This window comes from Lissotriton helveticus, chromosome 2_2 (genome assembly GCF_964261635.1).
Source record: "Lissotriton helveticus chromosome 2_2, aLisHel1.1, whole genome shotgun sequence".
In the NCBI taxonomy this organism is placed as follows: Eukaryota; Metazoa; Chordata; class Amphibia; order Caudata; family Salamandridae; genus Lissotriton; species Lissotriton helveticus.
In genome coordinates, this window is record NC_136060.1 from 159,868,650 (window position 1) to 159,890,259 (window position 21,610).

The 21,610-nt window shown below is 44.2% G+C and overlaps 1 protein-coding gene across 1 annotated transcript in view; it reads left to right on the top strand.

The window, feature by feature from the left end:
* YIPF7 (Yip1 domain family member 7) overlaps positions 1-21,114 on the top strand; it is a 623,048-nt gene extending 601,934 nt beyond the window's left edge. The window contains exon 6 of the mRNA XM_078678244.1: positions 20,822-21,114. Within this exon, the coding sequence (XP_078534370.1) occupies positions 20,822-20,984 (163 nt within the window). The 3' untranslated portion in view covers positions 20,985-21,114. The remainder of the gene's footprint in view (positions 1-20,821) is intronic.
* Positions 21,115-21,610: the final 496 nt, after the last annotated feature.

A 21,610-nucleotide genomic window follows, 5' to 3' on the forward strand; every position in this document is an offset into this window, starting at 1 on the left:
AGCCCTTCTACTTTCCTTATTGTTTTGTATGGTACTTTTGCTTATTACGTATTCCTAACTGCATGTTTTTGAATGAATTCACATCTGGACATCAAGTCTTATAAAGATGCGTTTGTCATGGCAGTATAACGGTGGGCACTATTTGTCTAGAATGTTTCCCCATTGCAAGATATTATATCCTCAGAGATCTCAGGGTGTATGTTGCTTATATATAGAGCCTTTTTAACTCATCATTGCAATTGGATACACCTCCAATTTCAAGAGTGAAAAAAACATTACAGAGTCTCAAAAATAATTCATTGCATGTCAAATATATTCAAGGAGGTAAAAAGTTATTTTAAAGGCAGACCACCTTTCACATCTGTCAATTCCTATGCAGGAATTGTGGGATGTCGATTACAAGAATGAGTGAATGATGCTATATTAGGATGCATGGGATATATCTCTGAAGATGAATGGATGGCTGCAACATCTTATTGCAGAAAGTGTCCAGATTTATCAGAGGCGGTTGACCACCTTCAAAGAAGCCGTCAAATGATTTAAAGTTTTTTAGTCAAGTATCCTCAGAGTTGCAGTGTGAGGATCATATTTTCTTAAGGAATGTTTTTTTTAAAATTATAGTGCCACTTGTCACGACATCTTAATTGGCATTTTGTTCTGATATAGATAGTACAATACATTACATACATTTATACCTTACAATCCGTATATTAACCTTTACCCAATGTTAGAGGTTAGGACATCTGGGTGATTTTGCAAAAAGTCTGTTAGGGGTGACCAGTAGTCTTTTGGTTTGGAGCATGTCGGGAGTTCTTCCTCGTTCGTGTGCAACGTATCTTTACAATATACCATATCTGTTATCCAGGCCTTCCTGCTGGGGCTGGTACTACTATCCCAGCACATCAATATTCTTCTTTTTGCTAATAATAGTGTGTGAGCGGGATAGAGGGAGGCGAGGACACAGGTTCTATGAGTTCAGGTGTTTTATTTAAGCTTAACAAAAGTTTCCGTCGTCTAGGACTGGGGCGATAATACGGTAGGGAGGATTCCGGTTCGTCGTCTGGCAAGGGACAGCTCTTTGGACTCCGACGTCGTCTCTCCAGGATGGCTCATCCCAAGTCCGGACCCCAAAAGAAAGGCGAAAGGTACAGTCAGGAAATGCACTCTTTCCTAACGCAAGAAAGGGAAGGGAGTGAGGGAGGCACACGGTGCGTTTATATCCAGATACACACGGTGAGGGTAGTGTAGGGGAAGGAGCGCTGTGTACGCGGGAGAGGGAGTAGTGAAGGGATCGTTTCACACTCTTTTCCCCGCCCAGCCTGCTATACGTGCTCGTACCTGTGTGAGCCACTCATCTCCTGAAGAGCGGCTGGGCGGTGCGTGTGTCCGTTGGCCACCTGGCTCCACTCGTCTCCCGCTCTGGATCGCTGTACTCGGACTCCAATGGGGTTCTTGCTCCGTGCCGGTCGACTCCGCAAACTCCGTCTCCTCCTCCGGTCCAACTTCACTTCCTCCCAGTGGCTCGCACACTCCTCCAATGGGTGTCTAGGCTTTCAAGTCGTCGTCCTCCGTGACATCAGCGAATGGGGCCGGAATCCCCGCCAACTCCGCTCAATTAAAGTAACAGGGCTCCGAGTCTGATGCCGGTCTAATGCATGGAGGCTGAATGGGCGGGGGACACTGTGGAAAAACAGACGGGGAAGGCTTGAGATCGGGTCTCTAAGGCTGTAAAGTCCGTCTCAGACCTACTGACCCCTCTTCCCCATCACATACCACCCCCCTAGGATTCTCCCGATCGGGGAGAGGGAACCAGGACAGGTAGTCAGCGTTGTTGGTTGTTACACCTTTTCGGTGACAGACCGTAAAGGAGAAGGGTTGTAGGGTCAGGAACCATCTTAAGACCCGGGGATTATTAGAAATGTTCTGGCTCATCCACGTGAGGGGTGCGTGATCCGTATATAGAGTGAAATGTCTTCCTTCCAAATAATAGCGGAGTTTGTCAACCGCCCATCTGATAGCCGGACACTCTTGTCTTCCTCCCGGAGGGGAACCTGCCAGTATCCCTTTGTTAAGTCAAGGGTGCTGATGTACTTGGCGTCCCCCAACTTCTCGATAAGCTCGTCAACACGGGGTATAGGGTATGAGTCGAAGGAAGACACACGGTTCAGGGCACGGAAATCCATACAAAAGCGAGAGCTCCCATCGGGTTTCGGGACCATCACGATAGGGGAACTCCACTCGCTTCGGGAAGGCCTGATGACTCCCAGTCGTAACATCTCCATTACTTACCTCCGTTTGTCTTCTCTCTTGGCCGCAGGGACCCGATATGGTTTCTGTTTAACAACCTCCCCTTTCTTGGTGTTGATTCTCTGTTCGATGAGGGAGGTGTGTCCCGGTTGATCGGAAAAAATGGAAGAGAAGGGTCTAAGAGTGTTGTATAGCTCCTCGTGCTCAGCTGTCTTCAGCTCCTCATTTATCACTAAGGCTGCCATCGTGGTTTTATCTTGGCAATGAGTGGGTAGGGTGAGGGACACGTCTTTGGGGGTTGGACCCAACCATTTCTTTAGGGAGTTTATATGGTATGTTTGGGATTTACGTGGGGACATCCTAAGTTTATATGAGGTCCTTCCAACAGAACCCAGAACTTTATAAGGACCTAACCACTCTGCCTGAAACTTACTTGTAGAGGAGGGTAACAAGACCAGAGCCCAGTCTCCTTCTTGTAGGGTTCTCCATCTCTTTCCTCTGTCATATGCTTGTTTTTGTTTTTTCTGACTACTTGCAAGGTGGGTGTAAGCCAGATCTCTAATCTTGCCCAACTGGTTTCTCAGAGTCTGGCTGTAATCAAGGAGAGTCTGAGCTTCTCCTGACCGTTCATTTTCCCAGGCCTCCTTGGTCATATCCAGCAGAGACCTGGGTTGTCTCCCGTACAGAAGTTCGAAGGAGGAACAACCCATGCTGCTCTGGGTCTGCCCTCGGATCGCGTACAGAGCCAAAGGGAGCAGGGTATCCCAGTCCGTCCCGCCTACAGACAACATCTTTTTCAATGTAGTCTTAAGGGTCCCGTTATACCGTTCAACAAGACCATCGGTCTGGGGGTGGTATACCGAGGTCTTTATATGTTGTAAGTCTAACAGCTTGCATATCTCCTGCATCAAACGGGACACGAATGGGGTACCCTGATCCATCAGGATCTCCTTCAGAAATTCGACGTGAGAAAAGAGTTCAATCAGTTTATCTGCTATGATGCGGGAGGTGACTGTTCGAAGGGGGAATGCCTATGGGAATCTGGTGACGTAATCTACCACTACGAGGGCATATTGGTTTCCCCTTTTGGTTTTAGGAAGAGGCCCGATCAGATCCATTCCAATTCTTTCAAAAGGTGTGCCGATGATGGGGAGGGGCTGAAGAGGAACCGCTGGGGGTCGGTGCGTATTCCGTTTCTGACAAACTGCACAGGTCTGGCAGTGCGTTTTTACGTCTTGATAGACCCCCGGCCAGTAGAAATGGCGAAGGATGTTCTGCGTGGCTTTTTCAGCCCCGGTATGAGCTCCCAACAGGTGTGTGTGCACAAAGAAAAGGATCTGTTCCCTGAAACAAGCGGGTACTAACAACTGGGGCGGAGAGGAGGAAGACCCTTGTCTGTAGAGTAGGTCGTCCTTAATCAGAAAAGAAGGATATCTGACCACGGGGTCGCCTTGGCTGGTGTGTGCCTGCTCCCATGCATTAAACAATGTTCTGTCGTTTGCTTGAGCAAATTTGAAATTACGGTCGTTAGCCCATGGTTCAGGGGATAGTAAAGCAGGTACTTCGGTTGGAGTGGCCGGGTGAGGAACCCCGGTCGCCAAAGGAGAAGGGTGATGTAGAAGGTGGGAGAACAACTCTATGAACTTGGGATTGTCAGTCCCTATTATAATATCCTCAGGTAGAGTCTCTAACACCCCTACTTGTACTGCACATTTAAACCCCTTTTCCAGTTCCAGACATATTCGTGCTATGGGGTAGGGCCTTATGTCCCCATGAACACATTTTATATACACCCAGGAATCAGGCACTATCTGTGTTTCCCTTACCAGGTATCCTTTTACAACTGACTGTTTACAGCCTGAATCAAGGAGGGCTTGTACCTTTTTTTCATTAACTCCTACACTTACGTGATATGCACCTCCCAGTTCTGCTGTGTAGAAGACTGGTTTAGGGAGGTACCCTACATCCATTGGTTCATCTGGTGGGGGCTTCTTCTGAGGACATAAACGGGCAATATGGCCCTAGGCCCCACATTCAAAACACTGTGGCCCTCTAAAACTAGGCAGTTCGGGTTTTTGGAACCGATGAGGGGGAAGGTCAGAACTGGCCCTTTTCTTTTCTGGTTTGTTCCCCAGGGGTCTACTCTTCTCTGGTTCCCAGGGGTGCCCCCGTGGTTGTGCTCTGGCAAACGTCGTGGCCATCTCCATGACCTGTAGGGTTGTTAAGTTCGGGTGCTGCCGGAGCAATTTTTGGGTATTAAAGTGGAGTGCCTCCAAGTATTGTTCTAAATATATCCTGTCCATTATCTCCTCTTTAGTGGAAACGGCTGGTGTGAGCCACTTATCTGCTGCAAGTTTCAGACGATAGAGCAGTGTCTTGGGAGTTTCGCCGGGCAATCCCCTCTCCCTTCTGAAGCGCACCCTATAGGCTTTAGGGTCCAGTCCGAGGTGATCGAGTATAACCTTCTTGATGGTTGTATAAGGGACGTCACCGGTCGGATTGGCGACCTGATAGGCCGCCTGGGCTTCAGCCGACAAGAGGGGGGCCAAAAAGAATGGCCATTTTTCAATGGGCCATCCGCAGGCATAGGACCCTTTCAAAGTTAACTAAGAAAGCATCGGAGTCCTCTCCCTGGACATATTTCTGCAGGGATACCCCGGTAGAGGGGCTAGGATGGTGTCCTGTGGTTTCTCTCATGGGGGGGGGTCGGCCAGGGTCGGTTATGTACTTCTGTATACCCTCCAAGTGCGCTGAAACCGAGGATGCGAAAGACGCCCGGTCCTCTTGGGCGGAGGAGAGATGTTGTTCTACAGCCCATCCCAACTGTTCCTGGCCTTTCACTAGGTGCTGCAACAGGTCGTCCATCTTCGTGGCACAGATGGAGTCTTTTATGCCCGCATTCTCCACCACTGTGAGCGGGATAGAGGGAGGCGAGGACACAGGTTCTTTGAGTTCAGGTGTTTTATTTAAGCTTAACAAAAGTTTCCGTCGTCTAGGACTGGGGCGATAATACGGTAGGGAGGATTCCGGTTCGTCGTCTGGCAAGGGACAGCTCTTTGGTCTCCGACGTCGTCTCTCCAGGATGGCTCCTCCCAAGGCCGGACCCCAAAAGAAGAGTGAAAGGTACAGTCAGGAAATACACTCTTTCCTAACGCAAGAAAGGGAAGGGAGTGAAGGAGGCACACGGTGCGTTTATATCCAGATACACACGGTGAGGGTGGGGTACGGGAAGGAGCGCTGTGTACGCGGGAGAGGGAGTAGTGAGGGGATCGTTTCACACTCTTTTCCCCACCCAGCCTGCTATACGTGCTCGTACCTGTGTGAGCCACTCTTCTCCTGAAGAGCAGCTGGGCGGTGCGTGTGTCCGTTGGCCACCTGGCTCCTCTTGTCTCCCGCTCTGGATCGCTGTACTCGTACTCCGCTGGGGTTCTTGCTCCGTGACGGTCGACTCCGCAAACTCCGTCTCCTCCTCCGGTCCAACTTCACTTCCTCCCAGTGGCTCGCACACTCCTCCAATGGGTGTCCAGGCTTTCAAGTCGTCGTCCTCCGTGACGTCAGCGAATGGGGCCGGAATCCCCGCCAACTCCGCCCAATTAAAGTAACTGGGCTCCGAGTCTGATGCCGGTCTAATGCATGGAGGCTGAATGGGCGGGGGACACTGTGGAAACACAGACGGGGAAGGCGTGAGATCGGGTCTATAAGGCTGTAAAGTCTGTGCTATAGCACATAGCTTTTTCTTTAAAGAACGCAGCTGTTTCACAAGGCCCAACAAACAAGTCTGTATTATACATTCTACTGTGGTTCCTACTATTTTACCCAGCATTGCCGTTACATCCTCCCAATATTTCCTAATTTTACCGCAGTTCCATGCTAAGTGGATAAAATCAGCGTTGTTTACCCCACATCTCTTGCATCGGGCATCAGCTCGCAGACCGCATTTCTGCAGTTTCAACAGAGTGTGATATGTTTGGCGTAGATATTTAAAGTGTATCACTCTTAAATTGCCTTTAGTGGTGAGCATTTTAGTCAGGGCACAGTAGTCTAACCAGTCTGTCTCCTCTAGTGGTGTATGCAGATATGTATTCCATCGTTCCCAAGCTTTTCTAATATTCCCTGCTATAGCTTTCTGCAGTAGCTTATATAATTTGGACACAAGGTGCTTGTTAGTAGTTTGTAATAACCATTTGTAGTGGCAGTAGGGTCGGCGGTTTATTGTGAAAGTCATAATAGAAATTTTTAACCGCTTCTCTTAGTCTATGGTATGTATATCGGAATAGGACAGTTTGATTACTGATGTAGTTGAGATCTTTGTTATCAATGAACTGTCTATCTCGGTATAAATCTCCCATTGTGTCTATTCAGACTTGTTCTAGTATGGACATGCCTTTCTCCTCTTGAGTCACAGATGAGGCAGAGTGCTGCCTTAACGGCATTGCTGGAACGTATAATGGTAGTTTATTTGTGAGTTTTCCCATGCGTTGCCATGCTAAGTTCGTTGAGCGCATGGTATTGATTTTGTTCCTAGTTACCTGTGTACGTGGGTGTGTCAGTGTACTACTTAGTGGTATAGGGTGTGCATCTCCGTCTTCAACGGCTACATGTGCCATACATTGTACCGGATGATACCAGTATTGTGCATATTGCACTTGTGCACATAGGTAGTAAAGTAAAAAATCTGATACCCTAAATCCCCCTATCGGGTAAGGTTACATTAGTGCTTCAAGTTCAATGTTTGCTTGTTTTACAGCCCGTATAAGTCGTTTTACGTTTGTCGTTATTTTTTGTAATATTGACGCGGGCAGAGGTATGGGGATGTTATTAAATGAATATAGGAATTTGGGCATGATCACCATTTTTACAATGGCCATTCAGCCAGAGATAGTGGTAATTGAATCCATCGGTCGACTTGCTGCTCTAGTTTCATTATAGCAGTCCCATAGTTTGCTCTTAGTACTGTGTCCGGATCTCGATGATACCAGATCCCTAAATACTTAACAGGTTCTGTTTGCCATTCTAGGGGGTAATCTATTGGATGTGGTTTGGTCATTTCTGTCAGTGGGATTATTGTGGATTTACTCTAGTTAATCGGGAGGCCAGATTGTTGTCCAAACTTAATATATTCCCTTAATAGGGGCTGGAGGTTTACAAGTGGTTCGCACACGTACAGTACCATGTCATCCGCATAGGGGGAGATATTTATATTTCGCTGGTACAATTGTAACGCTGTGGTCTTATGCTGCTGGCGGATTTTGCATGCCAGTGGTTCTAATGCTATAGCGAATAGTAAGGGTGATAGCAGACACCCCTGTCTCGTTTCACATGTTATTTTACTTTGGCTTGAGATGTGTTTATTTACTTTTATGTGCGTCACTGGTTTGGCTTATAGAATTTTGATCCATTGTGTAAGGAGTTGAGGCATTCCCATTTTAGTTAACACAGTGAAAAGATATTCCCATTCAATCAAATCAAAAGCTTTGGCAGCATCAAGCTATACAGCTGCTGCCTCCATTTCTGGATTAAGCTGATGAGACAACGCAAATAAAGTTTGTATATTGTGTGCAGTGGATCTATTGGGTATAGACCCGGCTTGGTCAGGTAAGAAAATGTTTGCATAAGGGGCTGTATTCATTTTGCTATAATCTTCGCTAATATTTTGGTATCAGTATTAATTAAGGACAGTGGGCGATATGACTCGCAGACAGTTGGATCCTTGTCAGGTTTTAAAAGGGCTATTGTCATTGCCTCCTGGAGTGTAGGAAGGAGTATTTGATTAGCATGTGCAACGCCCTACATTTCCACCAGATAAGGGCATATTATGTCTACGTATTCCTTATAAAATTCACTGGTGAAGCGGCCCGGTCCCGGAGCTTTTCCGTTGGGCAGCGTTTTAATAGCTTCCCGAACGTCTTCCACCATGATTGACTGCGCTAGTTATTCTCTTTGATTATCTGAGAGCCATGCTATTGCTTTGTCTTCTAAATATTCCATGACTTCTTGTGTTTTGGCTGTGTCGCATGAGGCATACATTTTGCTATATGTGTCCATAAAGGCGTCGAGTGTGCCTGCAGTACTATAGTGCATTATACCTTCAGTGTCTTGTATTTGAAGTACTGTATGGGGTTGTAGATCTTTGCATATTTTTGGGGCTAGGATAAGTCCAGATCTACCACTCTCACCATACGCCCTCGCTGTTTGTCTACTGGTTATATATTTAGGCTCGCTTTCCACATAGTTTTGATATTCAGACAGTATCTTTCTAATATGGTTGTCTCGTGTACGTTAATTGTCTTGTATGTTTTTGAGTTTACTTTCACAGTTAGTTAGCTGTTGGTATATGTCTTTCAGTATCTCTGCATTTGTACTCAGACAAATACCGCGAATTGTGGCTTTAAATGCCTCCCATAACACACCAGTATTTTCCACAGAGGTTTTATTTAACCTGAAGTGTTCTTCTATAGCGTCCCTTATTGTATTGTTGTAGAGTGGATCTAAGAGCGCTTTGGCATTAAATCGCCATATATACAGTGGTGGCGTGTAGTTTGGTAGTTCTAATGAGAGCAGGACTGGATTGTGGTCTGATAACGTCTTTGGTAAGTGTTTGATGCTATGTGTCCATGTACTGGCTACCTCGGTAGTCAGCCAGTAATAAATACATGACCAACTGTTGTGAACCGTGGAAGTGTGTGTACTCTGTTGTGTGTGTCGCAAGCGCCACACATTTACCATGTTGAACTCGGCCATACTGTCGTGTATTACTTTAACTGCTCGCTTGTGCGGCTCTTTTGTGTCCCCTGAAATTATTTTTTAATATCAAGCAGTGGTACCACAGACCCATCTCATTTTCCTTGAAGGAAAAGAGGATGCATTGAAAACAAATGGTACCTTTATTTAGAAGCAATCACAAACATAGTGGTCTGCTGACCCCAGAAGTCCACCATCCCTGTGATGGTAGCGAATCGTAGTGGGTCACAAATCTGATGTACCATATTATTATTCATGAGGTAGGTCTATTAGCGACCCACTAGGATTTGCTATTTAAGAAATCAGTTGTTATCACACAAAAGTGCCAATACTGCCAAATAATTTCAACCTGCTATTTTGTTTCCTGCATCTGAATTTAAACTGAATGCAAGGGAGACTTTTATCTTTGAGTTAATCAATATAGATTTGCCTTTTATTTGCAAATATTTCTCTTTCTCATATTTTTCAAACTTTTTTTGTTCACAAAACATTTTCTTGAAGCACATTACAAAAAGAACAAAACATGAACGTAAATTATGACAACACTTAACTTTCAAAATTTCATTCATACTGGGGGACATGATCCATCATACTCAACAAACACTCAGCTAATTGTCCGTCTAAAAAATCATACAATTTTTACACTTTATATACACTTTGTTTAAAGAAGCCATAGATTCTCATTCGTAAATTGACTTTCTACTTTCAAAGAAAAATGCTTTCAAATATCTTGTGGCTTCCACGTATAAAACGTGATCTGTAAGGGTCTTGTGTATGATTTTTTACGTTCATGTTTTGTTCTTTTTGTAATGTGCTTCAAGAAAATGTTTTGTGAACAAAAAAACGTTTGAAAAATATGAGAAAGAGAAATATTTGCAAATAAAAGGCAAATCTATATTGATTAACTCAAAGATAAAAGTCTCCCTTGCATTCAGTTTAAATTCAGATGCAGGAAACAAAATAGCAGGTTGAAATTATTTGGCAGTATTGGCACTTTTGTGTGATAACAATAGTTAAGGCAGGGTTTGGCCTTACTGCGTGGGAACCCATACCCAGTGGCGATTATAGATTTAAGAAATCAGGGCAAGATGTCACTTTAGTACATTAGTAACAGTGAGTCACAAAACATCGCTATTTGGTAATCGCTATTACTAATGTACATACATCTAGCCCTTAGTTTCATCTACATCTTTACGCTCATCCAAATATAACTTATCCTTGGCTAGGTGGTGGCTTGATCAGATTCACAGCATGCCCTATGTTTTATCCAAGCTGTCCCTTGAAGATAGGATTCAGTGATATGCAGCACTGTTTCGAGAGGGTCACTCTCATATACGCATTAGGCTATGTTTTATACTTGGTCTTGGTCAGTTTTACTACTAAGATATCTTCAGTAATTACAAATATGGGAGTGCATGCATTATTATCTTGCCCATTTTCAAGTTAGACCCATTGCTCCAGTCTGAGGTAAGATATTAATTGCTGGAACCCTCCACTTTGGTGAGATCAAGTTTAGTTTGATGCCAGTACAACTGAGGTTCAACAGGTTAACTGGTTGTTGGAAATGGGGTTTCTGGTTGGTTATGGTATGCATCTATTTCAGGCAGAACCCACCACTCTAGTCAGGGCAAGGGAGTTACACACTGAAGATAACCCCTGCTCACCAACTTGGTAGCTTGGCACAAGCAGACAGGCTCATCTTAGAGGTACTGTGTAATGCGTTTGCACAACACACTCACACAACAGTGACAGCATAGACACACCACAAAAAGAGACTCCATACAAGGTTATATAAAAATATCCTTTATATTATAGAAAAAACACATTAGACCCTAATCACATAAATCCCTGTGCCACTAGGCACTTATCATGACGTCACATAGATTACACCAATCACTTTGCCAATTGGACAATTGTCATAACAACCCCATCAGTGCACAACATCAAGTACTTGTAGACTGCACACATCATAGAAATATCATACTGACGTTGTATCTCTCTGTACCCGTGGTGCAAACCCTGGCAATGTAACACCCTATACATATTCACATCAGGGAATAGCATATAAGAATGACCAGCATCTCATGACCAAGAGTTAGAACAACAGTAACAGCGGCACCTGCGCTCCTACGAGGGTACCTGGTGTTCTTCCCATAGGCTTCTTGGCCACGTGCTTGACTACGACAGGGAATGCCATAGTTCTAGTAGTGCTGAGAAAGCACCCAGGTATGTTATTCCCCTGGGAGGCAGGACACACCTCACCGCATACGGGGGGAGGATGTAGCCTTACGGCTAGAGCGGACAACCTCGAAGCTGGGGAACCGGGTTCGAGTCTCGGCATCGACGCTAAACATCCTCTGATTCCGAGCAATTCACTTAATCTCCCTCTGCCTAACAAAAATTAATGCATCCTTCTGTAACAAAACTGGTGCTATGTAAAGCTCTCTGATACCCGATGTCTCTGGTCTAGTTCGCGCTATATAAAACTCTAACAAAAAAAACCTTAGGAGTCTTCTTGGCGTTTGGTTCTACCCTGCAGTGCATTAAAGACTCAATGCCCCAACAGCAGGTAAAAGTGCAGCCACCCACTACAATGCGGTGCAGCTGCGACAATGTCCGTCGTATGTCGGTAGACCTCCCCAAGTCTCCTACTGTGGCTTTTAAGGGGGGCCGGGTCCTTGATTCCACCTACTAGGCAGCTCAGCCAGGAGTGAGGCCCTCCAGCAGAACACCACTGCGTTGCGGAGTGCCCTCTTTTAGCTCTCAGGATTGGGTGACATGGGCACTGACTCCTTCTGAGCTACGGCGGCGGGACACAGAGTGAAATCTCCTTCAGCTTCGCTCAACTCCGTCCGGCCCTCCACAGCAGCTGGCTCTGCCTCCAGTGACGTTGGTGTTGCTAAGGCAATGCAGGGGACTTCCCAGGCTGGGAATCCTCTCTCTTCTTGCTCTGTTGGTTAGCCTGGGGCCACCTAGCGGAGCCCCAGCTGCACCAAAACCAATCATGATGCCGGGAGAAGAGAGGGAGAGTGCTTCTCCGGCTTTAGCTCTCCCCTCCCGTGGCTCAACCACTGCCCTGAAGAAATGCAGCCCAAGCACTGGATGACTACACAAAACACCCTTTTCTTGCTTCAGGTCAGCCTATCTCCACCCTTGAGACAAATAAAGGGAACATGAAGTGTTCACCAGCACTCTACTGGCATGGACCAGGGGCCTAAGCAGCCCTCTTGTGAGATCACTGGGGCACACCAGCAAAGTGCACACAGGTAGGCCAGCACAAGGGTTCTCTAGGCGAAGTGGTAGTCCTTCGCATAGCCCACAGGCAGCAGGCCAGCAGTCCAGTCTATTGGCGGTTCCTCTTTGCAGTCCTCTGGCCAGGTGCGGTCAACGCAGTGTCTTCTCATTTTTATGGGGTCACAGCCCCGTTATTTATGGTGCAAAAGTCTTTGTTCTGTGGGCACTTCAAACACATATTAGAAGTGAACAACACCCACATTCACACTGTAAGCCCTGGCCCCAGACACACCAATGGAGACAGCATTGTAGAAGGCAAGCAGAGCCCTATTCAGGTGCAGGTGTAACTCCTCCCACCACTCCAAATGCAGACCACGCCTATGTAGTGTAGTTCCTATTTTCCCAATAGGTTCTGCACATTGGAATACTATATCCTATAGATTAGACATAGGACTGAGGTCGACTAGGTCTCTATCGAATATACTAAACTTAATAGTGAGTGCCAGCTAGCTCAGAGGTCACTAGAGACTTTCTCGAATTCACAAAAAGGGATTTATTTTCTGACAACCGCATAAACATGACAACTTTGTTACCCAAGAATAAGAAATGTATCTCTAGAGTCGCGGAAACAATCGATAAGTATTTCACTCATGCATGCTTCGTTCCTACAGAGTTGCAGAGAAATAGAGAGACGAGCGTTTTCAATAAAAGGTTTATTGAACAGTCTTCTTTCTCATGCAAGAAAAGGGAACTGCTACAATCGTAATGCAGACTGCAAAGTATAATGCGTACAGTGAGAACAATATTATATAATAATACCGTAAGAGCATTGTATGGTTTCTAAACCATACATAAATACTTACATAAATAACAATGACTAAAAATACTCAACTGGTGCTTCTAAAATACGCCTACCCCAATGTACCTAACCTAAGTTTAGTACGCGGGAAGAAGTAAGTATTGTGTAGCATAGGTTTTAGTTTTCTTTGCCAAGAATCTATCCAAGATTTCTCTAGGTTCTAATCATCTGCATACCTTAGTTTAGAATGAAGAAGGTCTGGTATCTCAGTCTCGGGACTCGATTTCTCAACACCCCACAAGGGGAGCTTGGAAACAGTTGAGCTGGATTCTCGGCAAGAGAAAGGCAGTCTCTCGATCAGGGCGCCAGCTGGAGGGTCGGCTTCCTTCGGCACTTGCTGGAGCGAGCTGCATCGGCAAGTAGATAGTCGAACTGCTCCGAATCACTGTGTCTTGCTTGAGCAAGTGAAGGTATATTTATACCTTGAAGGTGTCTAGGAATGCCATAGTTTGACGTAAAGTCGGGCATAATAAAGTCAGGAAAGAACCCCTAGGAAATAGTCATTTGCAAAGTACATGAGACGCCACACAACACCCACTCCACTTTATTATGTACGACATTACTAAGTTCTAAACACATAAAACATATCTAAACATGATGTGTTAAAAACCCACCCAAAATACATAATAATGCATTCGAAATGGTTGTACACGAAAAGGGCATTTGTGCTGTACGCATTTAAAAGCAATGTTTCATTCAAAGCATATAGATGACATTCGAAAAACGCTATCCGAATAAATTATGAAAATACATTTATGAAATGGCTCTTAAATACAGAAGAAAAAGTCGAGACCATTACATGGCAGAATATATAAACTGATTGAGTGTGGACAAGGTCAAATATTGCCTCTTGGAAGTTTTCAAAGAATTCTAGTTCACTAGGAATAGTTCTACTTTAAGCAGATTACTTTGTGCCAAAAACATAAAATTGGAAAAAAGTCTGATCATAGAAAAATGGAGTTCCAAAGTAGGAAGCTTTTTTTTTTAAAGTGAAGGTCGAATTCAGAGTCTCACAGAACACTGTGTGCTAACTTCAAAAGTCAGTGTCATTGTTTGGAGAAAACATCAAATCTTCTAAGCATGTAAAGAATTTGTCTAGTATTGTAGGTGAAAGTTGGACTACCTCGTTAAGCAGATCAACAGCACATATATGAGAAGCATCGCCGTCAGCGTCAGTCGCGTTAGCAATGTTCGAAGTAGATGGTACCTGTGTGCCTGTTGCTGCACGTACCTCACCGTCTGCATTTTGCGTCTGTGAGATCTCAACGAATGCCGTCATCAGGATTGGTAGCCGCTGGGGACAACACAGTGCATGAGCCGTTACTGGTTCAAGCAAAGTATCAGCTTCCGTTGGCAGGAATGATGGGAGTGTCAGACAAATGTCTAGCACGCATTCTTCTCCACATAGCAGGCATCGTAGAACAGGTAAGATGCAAGATTGCCAGATTGGTCGGAATGATAGAAACCACGTGGTATTCAAGTCTCTTAAACGAGTCAATCCCAGTATTTGTATCATGCGCTCACGACACTTCATTGCCAGGAGAGTGTTCTCCAAGGTTGTCTGGGTGTCGATCGTGACTTGGCTTGCCATCTCGGAGCAGAATGAGCAAAAATAGTATCCCTGCTACTAATCCCAAACCAAGAGGCAGGCTGCCAAACACAGAGTGCACGAAGTTTGGAAATATGCCTAGGACTGCTATAAAGGGTGCTAACAGTCCCGAAAAAACTGTCTTAAATACATGTACAACACCACTCATATCAGACATGTTTAAGATACAACCTAACATTTCTGAGAAATGTATAGGGCAGTTTGTCGATAAAAGCGCATGTATCTCTGCAGAAGTCCTTGCAACTTGCAGATCATACGTCTCTTTGGCCGAGGTCAGGGGCACAGTTTTTTGTAAAACAATGGCTTTCATTCTGCTTAAAGTATCAATTCATATAGAATAGATGTTCAGTGAAGGCCATAATGGTGACTCCCCGTCTGTCTTAGTTTTAGGAAACAATACTTGCATACAGCAAATGACCCTGGCTGACACAGTTACGAGATAAGGGGTTCCTGGCAACATGCCACAGCAGCTGTGATCATTCAACATAATGTAATTTCCATTAGAAAGCTGCCTAAAAATGTAATCAATCACTGCAGCTGGAGAACCTTGCAGGTGACAGGATAAGTTGTTCGAGGAACCATCGCAGGCCCATGTAAATTAATACCCTGCCATAAGAGTGAACCACTAAGTGCATTTTCGCAATTCTTACCACTACGAAATGGGAAACATCCTTTACGACGCAACTTTTACCACGCAGTGCATTTACAACGCAGGTTTTTCAACGCAAATCATTACAACAAATTGCGCTGGGGGGCGCTCTAGAATAGGTAATAGTTTAATTTACTATCCAACACCTTCCCTACTATCCACGGGGACTGGAGTTGGAATAGTAAATTAAACTATTCACTATCCAGCACCCCCCCAATGCAAGTCGTTGTAACGACTTGCGTTGAAAAACCTGCGTTGTAAAAGCATGCGTGGTAAAAGCATGCGTTGTAACAACGTACATCCCTACGAAACACTTCTTTTCCCCCACTCCAACATTTGTGTGTATAAGGTAAATCCCAGGATGTTTTGATGTATTCTTTACCAAACATTTCATATACGCCTGCTGGTATATGTTTTAAACAATACTGAAAATGGAGAATCGTAACAGGCAGAGTGATTGTACCGTGTATTATCCATTCTGTTGCTGGTTTCTCAGAAACAGTTAATGGTAATCTCTCCAGTTTTTCAATGCTCGGCACCGTATAGTCTGCTCCCCTCTGTGCCAATATGATTTGTTTATCTATAAGGTTAAATTCAGAAAATAATGACGTGGTGTTGATTAGACGCCAAGGCACATAGACTGAACGAAGGTTTTGTAACGTCCAGCCCAAAAGCATTATAGAACACAATTGTGACTGACCATATTGTAACATGACCAAATCCTGTTCCATTATGTCTATGGCAGAGGATACTATGCTGTCCAAAGCATATATTCTGGAAGACAGAGTCGTTTCAGAACTTTCAGTCAGCTGGGGTTTCACTGGTTTACCACCCAAACTATCTCTACTTAGTTCTTCTTTGGATTTTTCTATTATTCTGGATAGTTCTAGTGGTTGCTCAGTTACATCAAATTCTCTTAGCTTTTGGCGGATCGCCACGGATGCTGCTTCACCTTTAATATTAGCTAATAATATTGTTGAGACCTGTTTTAAATCTTTCAGTAATTTCATACCTAGATTTAAAGCAGGCTCTGCCCCGTATTCATTTTGAATCTGCTTCAGGACATCTGGTATTACCACCATAGACGGAACACCATGTGTTTTGGTATAGGTTGCAGCAAAGACTGTACCCCAGGTTTCGCAGTCCTCCAGGTGTGGTGCGATCCACATTGGCAAACAGATTGTTAGGATTCTGTGTTTTGCATGAGGGGTAGTATCAGGAAATACTGCCTCGATTTGTGTACTTTTGCTGGTTTATTGCCTAAATAAAAGGTCTTGAAAAACGTATCTGCACGTATAACATTTTTAGAATACAAAGTATACTTATCACCAAAATCTTGCAATGATACAATATAATGAATAGTTGTCTGTTTTCTAAATGCCTGTCATAATTTTGGGATGGGTTAAAAACTTTGCTAAATCATGAATACAAGTACATATGATAAAATAATGAATGCCATTTTAATTTCCAATGAACATCTAGTTTTCCTCTGCTTATGTGATCTGTCGTACCATGACCAGGGACAAACCCATGCTGCCACGGGGATACAAGACCGCCAATGATCCTGCCCAGCCTCTTTGCCCATATCTTGGAATAAAACTTAGTATCCGAATTAATTAACGAAATCGGGCGATAAGACTCTGGATTTTCCCTTGGTTTCCCCTTCTTATGAAAGATTATAATATTAGTTTCCTTCCATGAGTCAGGGACCACCCCTAAATACACAACCCCGTTAAACAAATCAGCCAACAGTGGGGCGATCTCAGATTCAATCGCTCTGTACACCTCCAGGGGGATCCCATCTGGGTCTGATGCCTTGACAGGGGCTAATTCCCGCAGTGCGGCTTTGACCTCGATTTGCGTAATATCTTTATCAAGTTGTTCTCTGGCTGCGTCATCCAGGCAAGGGCCCCTATCCAAATACTCACCCCCCTGATTCCTAACACGATCCTCCTCATCATAAAGCCTTTTGTAAAAATTCTCAAACACCCTAAATATATCCTTCTCTTCAGTATATTCATTCCCAACCTCTTCTATACGAAAAATTACATTCTTAGCTTTTTCCTGCCTTAACCGAAGGGCTAGAGCTCTACCCGCTTGCTCCCCTGTTTCGTACCGTTTGGCCCTAGAGGATTGAAACTCCCCGATCGCCTTCTGAGTTACCTCCTTCTGCAGTGCAGCTTTAACTGCCAGCAATGCATTTTGGCTTTCACTGCTATCCCCCCTGAAGCAATATCCTTGACATGCTGTTCTTCAACACACACTAACTTCCCTATTAATTTCTCCACCTGACACCTATCATCTTTTCTCAGCCTGGCGGAACAGCTTATAGATTCTCTCCTTAAAGCAGCTTTAAAAGCCTCCCAGACCCCATTACGGGAGGTGCTATATCTGTTAGCTGCAAAAAATTTGCCCGACGATTTAGTAAGATGTTCTACGAACCTATTATCCGCCAGTAATCTCCGTTCGAAAGTCCATCCTGTCCTTTTCCTTTCCACCCTACCTAGATCATACAATAATACCAATGGGTTGTGGTCTGAGATTAGTCTCGGGAGTTTTGTAATACCTACTTTTTTTATCTCAGAATATGAGATAAGAAAGTAATCCTCTTTTGTATACTTCTGAGCGGGGTTTGAGAAATAAGTAAAACCAGGATTTTGAGGTTCTTTAACACCCCAAACATCCTGCAGCCCTTGCGAGCTGATAAGAGCCTGTACTGCCCTAAAAACTCTGGGTTTCCGCCGAGAATACACTGCTCCAATACCCCAATCCACTGAGATGTTTAGATCTCCAGCTACTACTAAAGGGGTAGGCCAGCTGACTAGCTCTACTTCTAAGAAATCAAAAATCTCAGGATGGTCTTTATTGGAACCATATATGACACTTAGTGTAAAGCCCATTTCTATTTCGGCTATTACCCATCTTCCGTTACTGTCAGCTTTGACTTTACTAGCTTTTCCCAAAGATGATCTTGCCAAGATAGCAACCCCCCTAATGGTTGAGGATTGTGTTGAACATGCCACCAACTCGAAACCATTTAGGATCAGCAATTTCCTCTTGGCCCATGGGAGGTGAGTCTCTTGAAGACAGAGAACATCTATTCTGTTGTGTTTCACAAGATATGCCAGTCTCTGCCTTTTCCTCCAGTCGTTCATACCCCCTACATTAATTGTGCAAATTTTAATGTTCGCCATCTTGCTGAGCTGGGCGACCTGCAGCAAGAAACTGATCCTTAATTGTTCTCTTCTTTGATAATCTTATACTTTGTCCAATACTGCAACATTTCCCTCTTTTTCCATGTTTTCCCCCAGACCCACACCCGCCCCCCTCCCCCTCCCCCCTCCCCCAACCCCGCCACCCCCTTCCACCCTCAACCCTACCCCCCTGAACCCCCCCACCCTCCTCTTTGAGGCACTCAGACCTGGTCTGTGCATGTGATGGAGACACGGTGATAGCAGTGAGGATTTAAAATACACCAACAATCAAGAAACAGCAACCAATGTGAAGCCCTAAAGACCAAATAAAAGAAACACAACAGTTCGAAAATCAGCCACCAGCCAGGATGACCCTATCCATCAATCTGTCGATATGTACCGGCCAAAGTTTTAGCTTAGAGAGCGGTATCCACCCAGAAATTAGAAATTCCAATCTAGCTGCCTAAAGAGTCACGATACTCCGTCACCTTTATTTCTGAGGAGAAAAACAATGTCCTCCCTTCGTTGATAATTTTTAACTGTGCCGGATTTATCAAGCATGCCTGCATCTTTTTATCCTGGAAGGGCTTGATCATTCCTCTTAATCGCCAACGTCTTTCTACGGTCGAGTGGCAGAAGTCCGGCCGGACGAAAAATGAGACCCCTTCACTGCTTCGTTTAGCATTTGGCCTGGCTAGATCCGATATAACCTGTCTGAGAATTAAATTACAGAGGAAAATCAGAACTGCCCTAGATTTACCCCCCTCCTTAGTATTCCTTCTGATTTTAAAGGGGGTGCGATGTACTCTCTGCACCTCCAAGGGCCAGTTCCAGCTGGACAGTTCGCCTGGGGTGTAAGGGAAGACGACAGGTGCCCTAGCTGTAATGTTGGTCAAGCAGATATTCTACATATGTTCTTCCACTGTAATCAGCTGGACCCAATTAGGGATGAGATAATTAAATTTTGGGAGGGGCTGCTAGGTCATAAGATCGATCTATCCCCTACCCTGATGTTACTGGCTACGGATTCCAAGCTGAACCTAGGGAAGGAAGAGGAAGCCCTAGTTTTTATGTCAGTTGCTGTACTCCGGATTTTAATCTCGGCAGGCTGGAAAGATGATACTGCTCCCTCCTTCCAGATGTGGCTTTCTAGATTATTAGGTATACATAATGTCGAGTCCAGTCTATATGAAGCGAAGGGTATTAAAAAACGGGAGATGGGAAGACGCTTTTGGGCCCCAATTACAAAGTGGAGGGAAGCAAGATTGTGATTTAGGAGGCAGTATTACAATGTAATTTATAAGAATGTTTAGCCGGGTTGGCCTATGGTAACTGGTTTTTATCATCATGCCTTTATTATCAACTGTGCATTTATTCTTTGATTGGTATTGCTATTCCTGTGTATATTGGTATCAATTTTATGTTGGGCGCGCGCCCCCGGCTGTTTATATGTCTATGTTAAATGGAGTGCTATGTCCTTTTATTGCATCTTAACCCCAATAAAAAAAATTAAAAAAAAAGAACGTCTAGTTTTCCAAATCACTGACTTGTGTCTTTTCTAATTATAGAATCAGGCATTGGATTGGAATATCAAACCAAAGTCCTGAATTACATTTGGGTAATAATAGTAATGGTAAAAACAATCTTCAACTGCTGGAGAAGCTGATAATTCAGGAGGGAATCCACCAGTGGAATGTTCTTCTCCATAGCATAGAGGTGTGGAGGAAATTCCTCTGTTGGAATTTCCTCCAGATTTACCACGAAGGGGATTATTTAAATATTCATAAATGACCCCCATCAAGTGAAGGGTCATCCTCCACATTTAGATAGTTCTGGCTACCTGACTTAGAGCTGTTGTGAGTGCAACTGCCACATCGATGGATTCAGTGAAGGTATAAGAGATCTGAGTGCCAAGCTGGTATCATACTGCTTTGTCTGCCTAGTGTTCTTTTTTTTTAGTTGAAACAAACTTTCAGATTATAAGCTTGCCAGGTGTCCCATAGCAGAGCCAGCTGAGGCTCCATCATCAGAAACTTTTTGATTTCCCTGCCACTTAATGATGCATGGGGATAGCGAGTTTGGCAAAGCAGGAGAATTGTCCTATTCTGCCAAACTAAATGAGGCCCTTAGTCCTGAAGTTCAGGTATTTTCAAATCTCCAAATCAGGCCCCATGCTGCCACAACTTGACTCCACAACCCCTTCCTTGAACCATTGTCAGCTAATATGTCCACACACCTAGCTCAATCTGTAACTTATTTTCAATCTACTTTTCTTTTGTGTTTTGTAGAGGGCTGCTGGGGACTCTGCTGGCGATGGTGATCATCGGATGGTGCAGTCTGTCTGCTTCCAAAATGTTTATCTCTACATTAGCCATGGAAGGGCAGCAACTCCTTATTGCATATCCCTGTGCTTTACTCTACGGACTCTTTGCTCTCTTGACTGTTTTTTAACCTGTATTGGTATAACTTATTCATTATAATTGGCTCTCAGCAGATGTATTGACAATATGCAGTCATCAGTTGTTATAATGTTGGATTCAACTTCATCCAAAATTAAAGGCAAATTGGAATTTATATTTTACTATGAGAGCTGTATAATTATTCAATATATAAGGTATTGATTTCCTGATAACTTTAAAGACATGAAGCTACATTCCCAATCAAGACAACAATTGATGATCTTAAGGCATACAATATGTGAATCGCATTTCGTCTCAATAGCCATTTGTAGAAATATGGCTGGTGGGAGCAGAATACAAACATCTCAAAGGGGCCTCACTTAGGGTTTACTGCCGAACTCTTTAGGTCTGGGCTAGAGACGCCAGACTTGTGGTGCAAGTAAAAATATTAATACATAGTGTAAAGAGAGAGGGATTCTAGATGTCATTTACGTTTTTGCATTAGCCCACATACAGAATATATACTAAGGGTTTTTAGTACTCTCCCCTTTAGCAATTGTTATGTTAAAAATGCCAGTCACATTTTGATCTTCCAACAGTGTGGCCATTTTGTGCTGGTGTGTCAAACAACAAGAGTGATGGCTTTTTGCTCTTTTACTTGTCAGAGTCTGTGTCCAT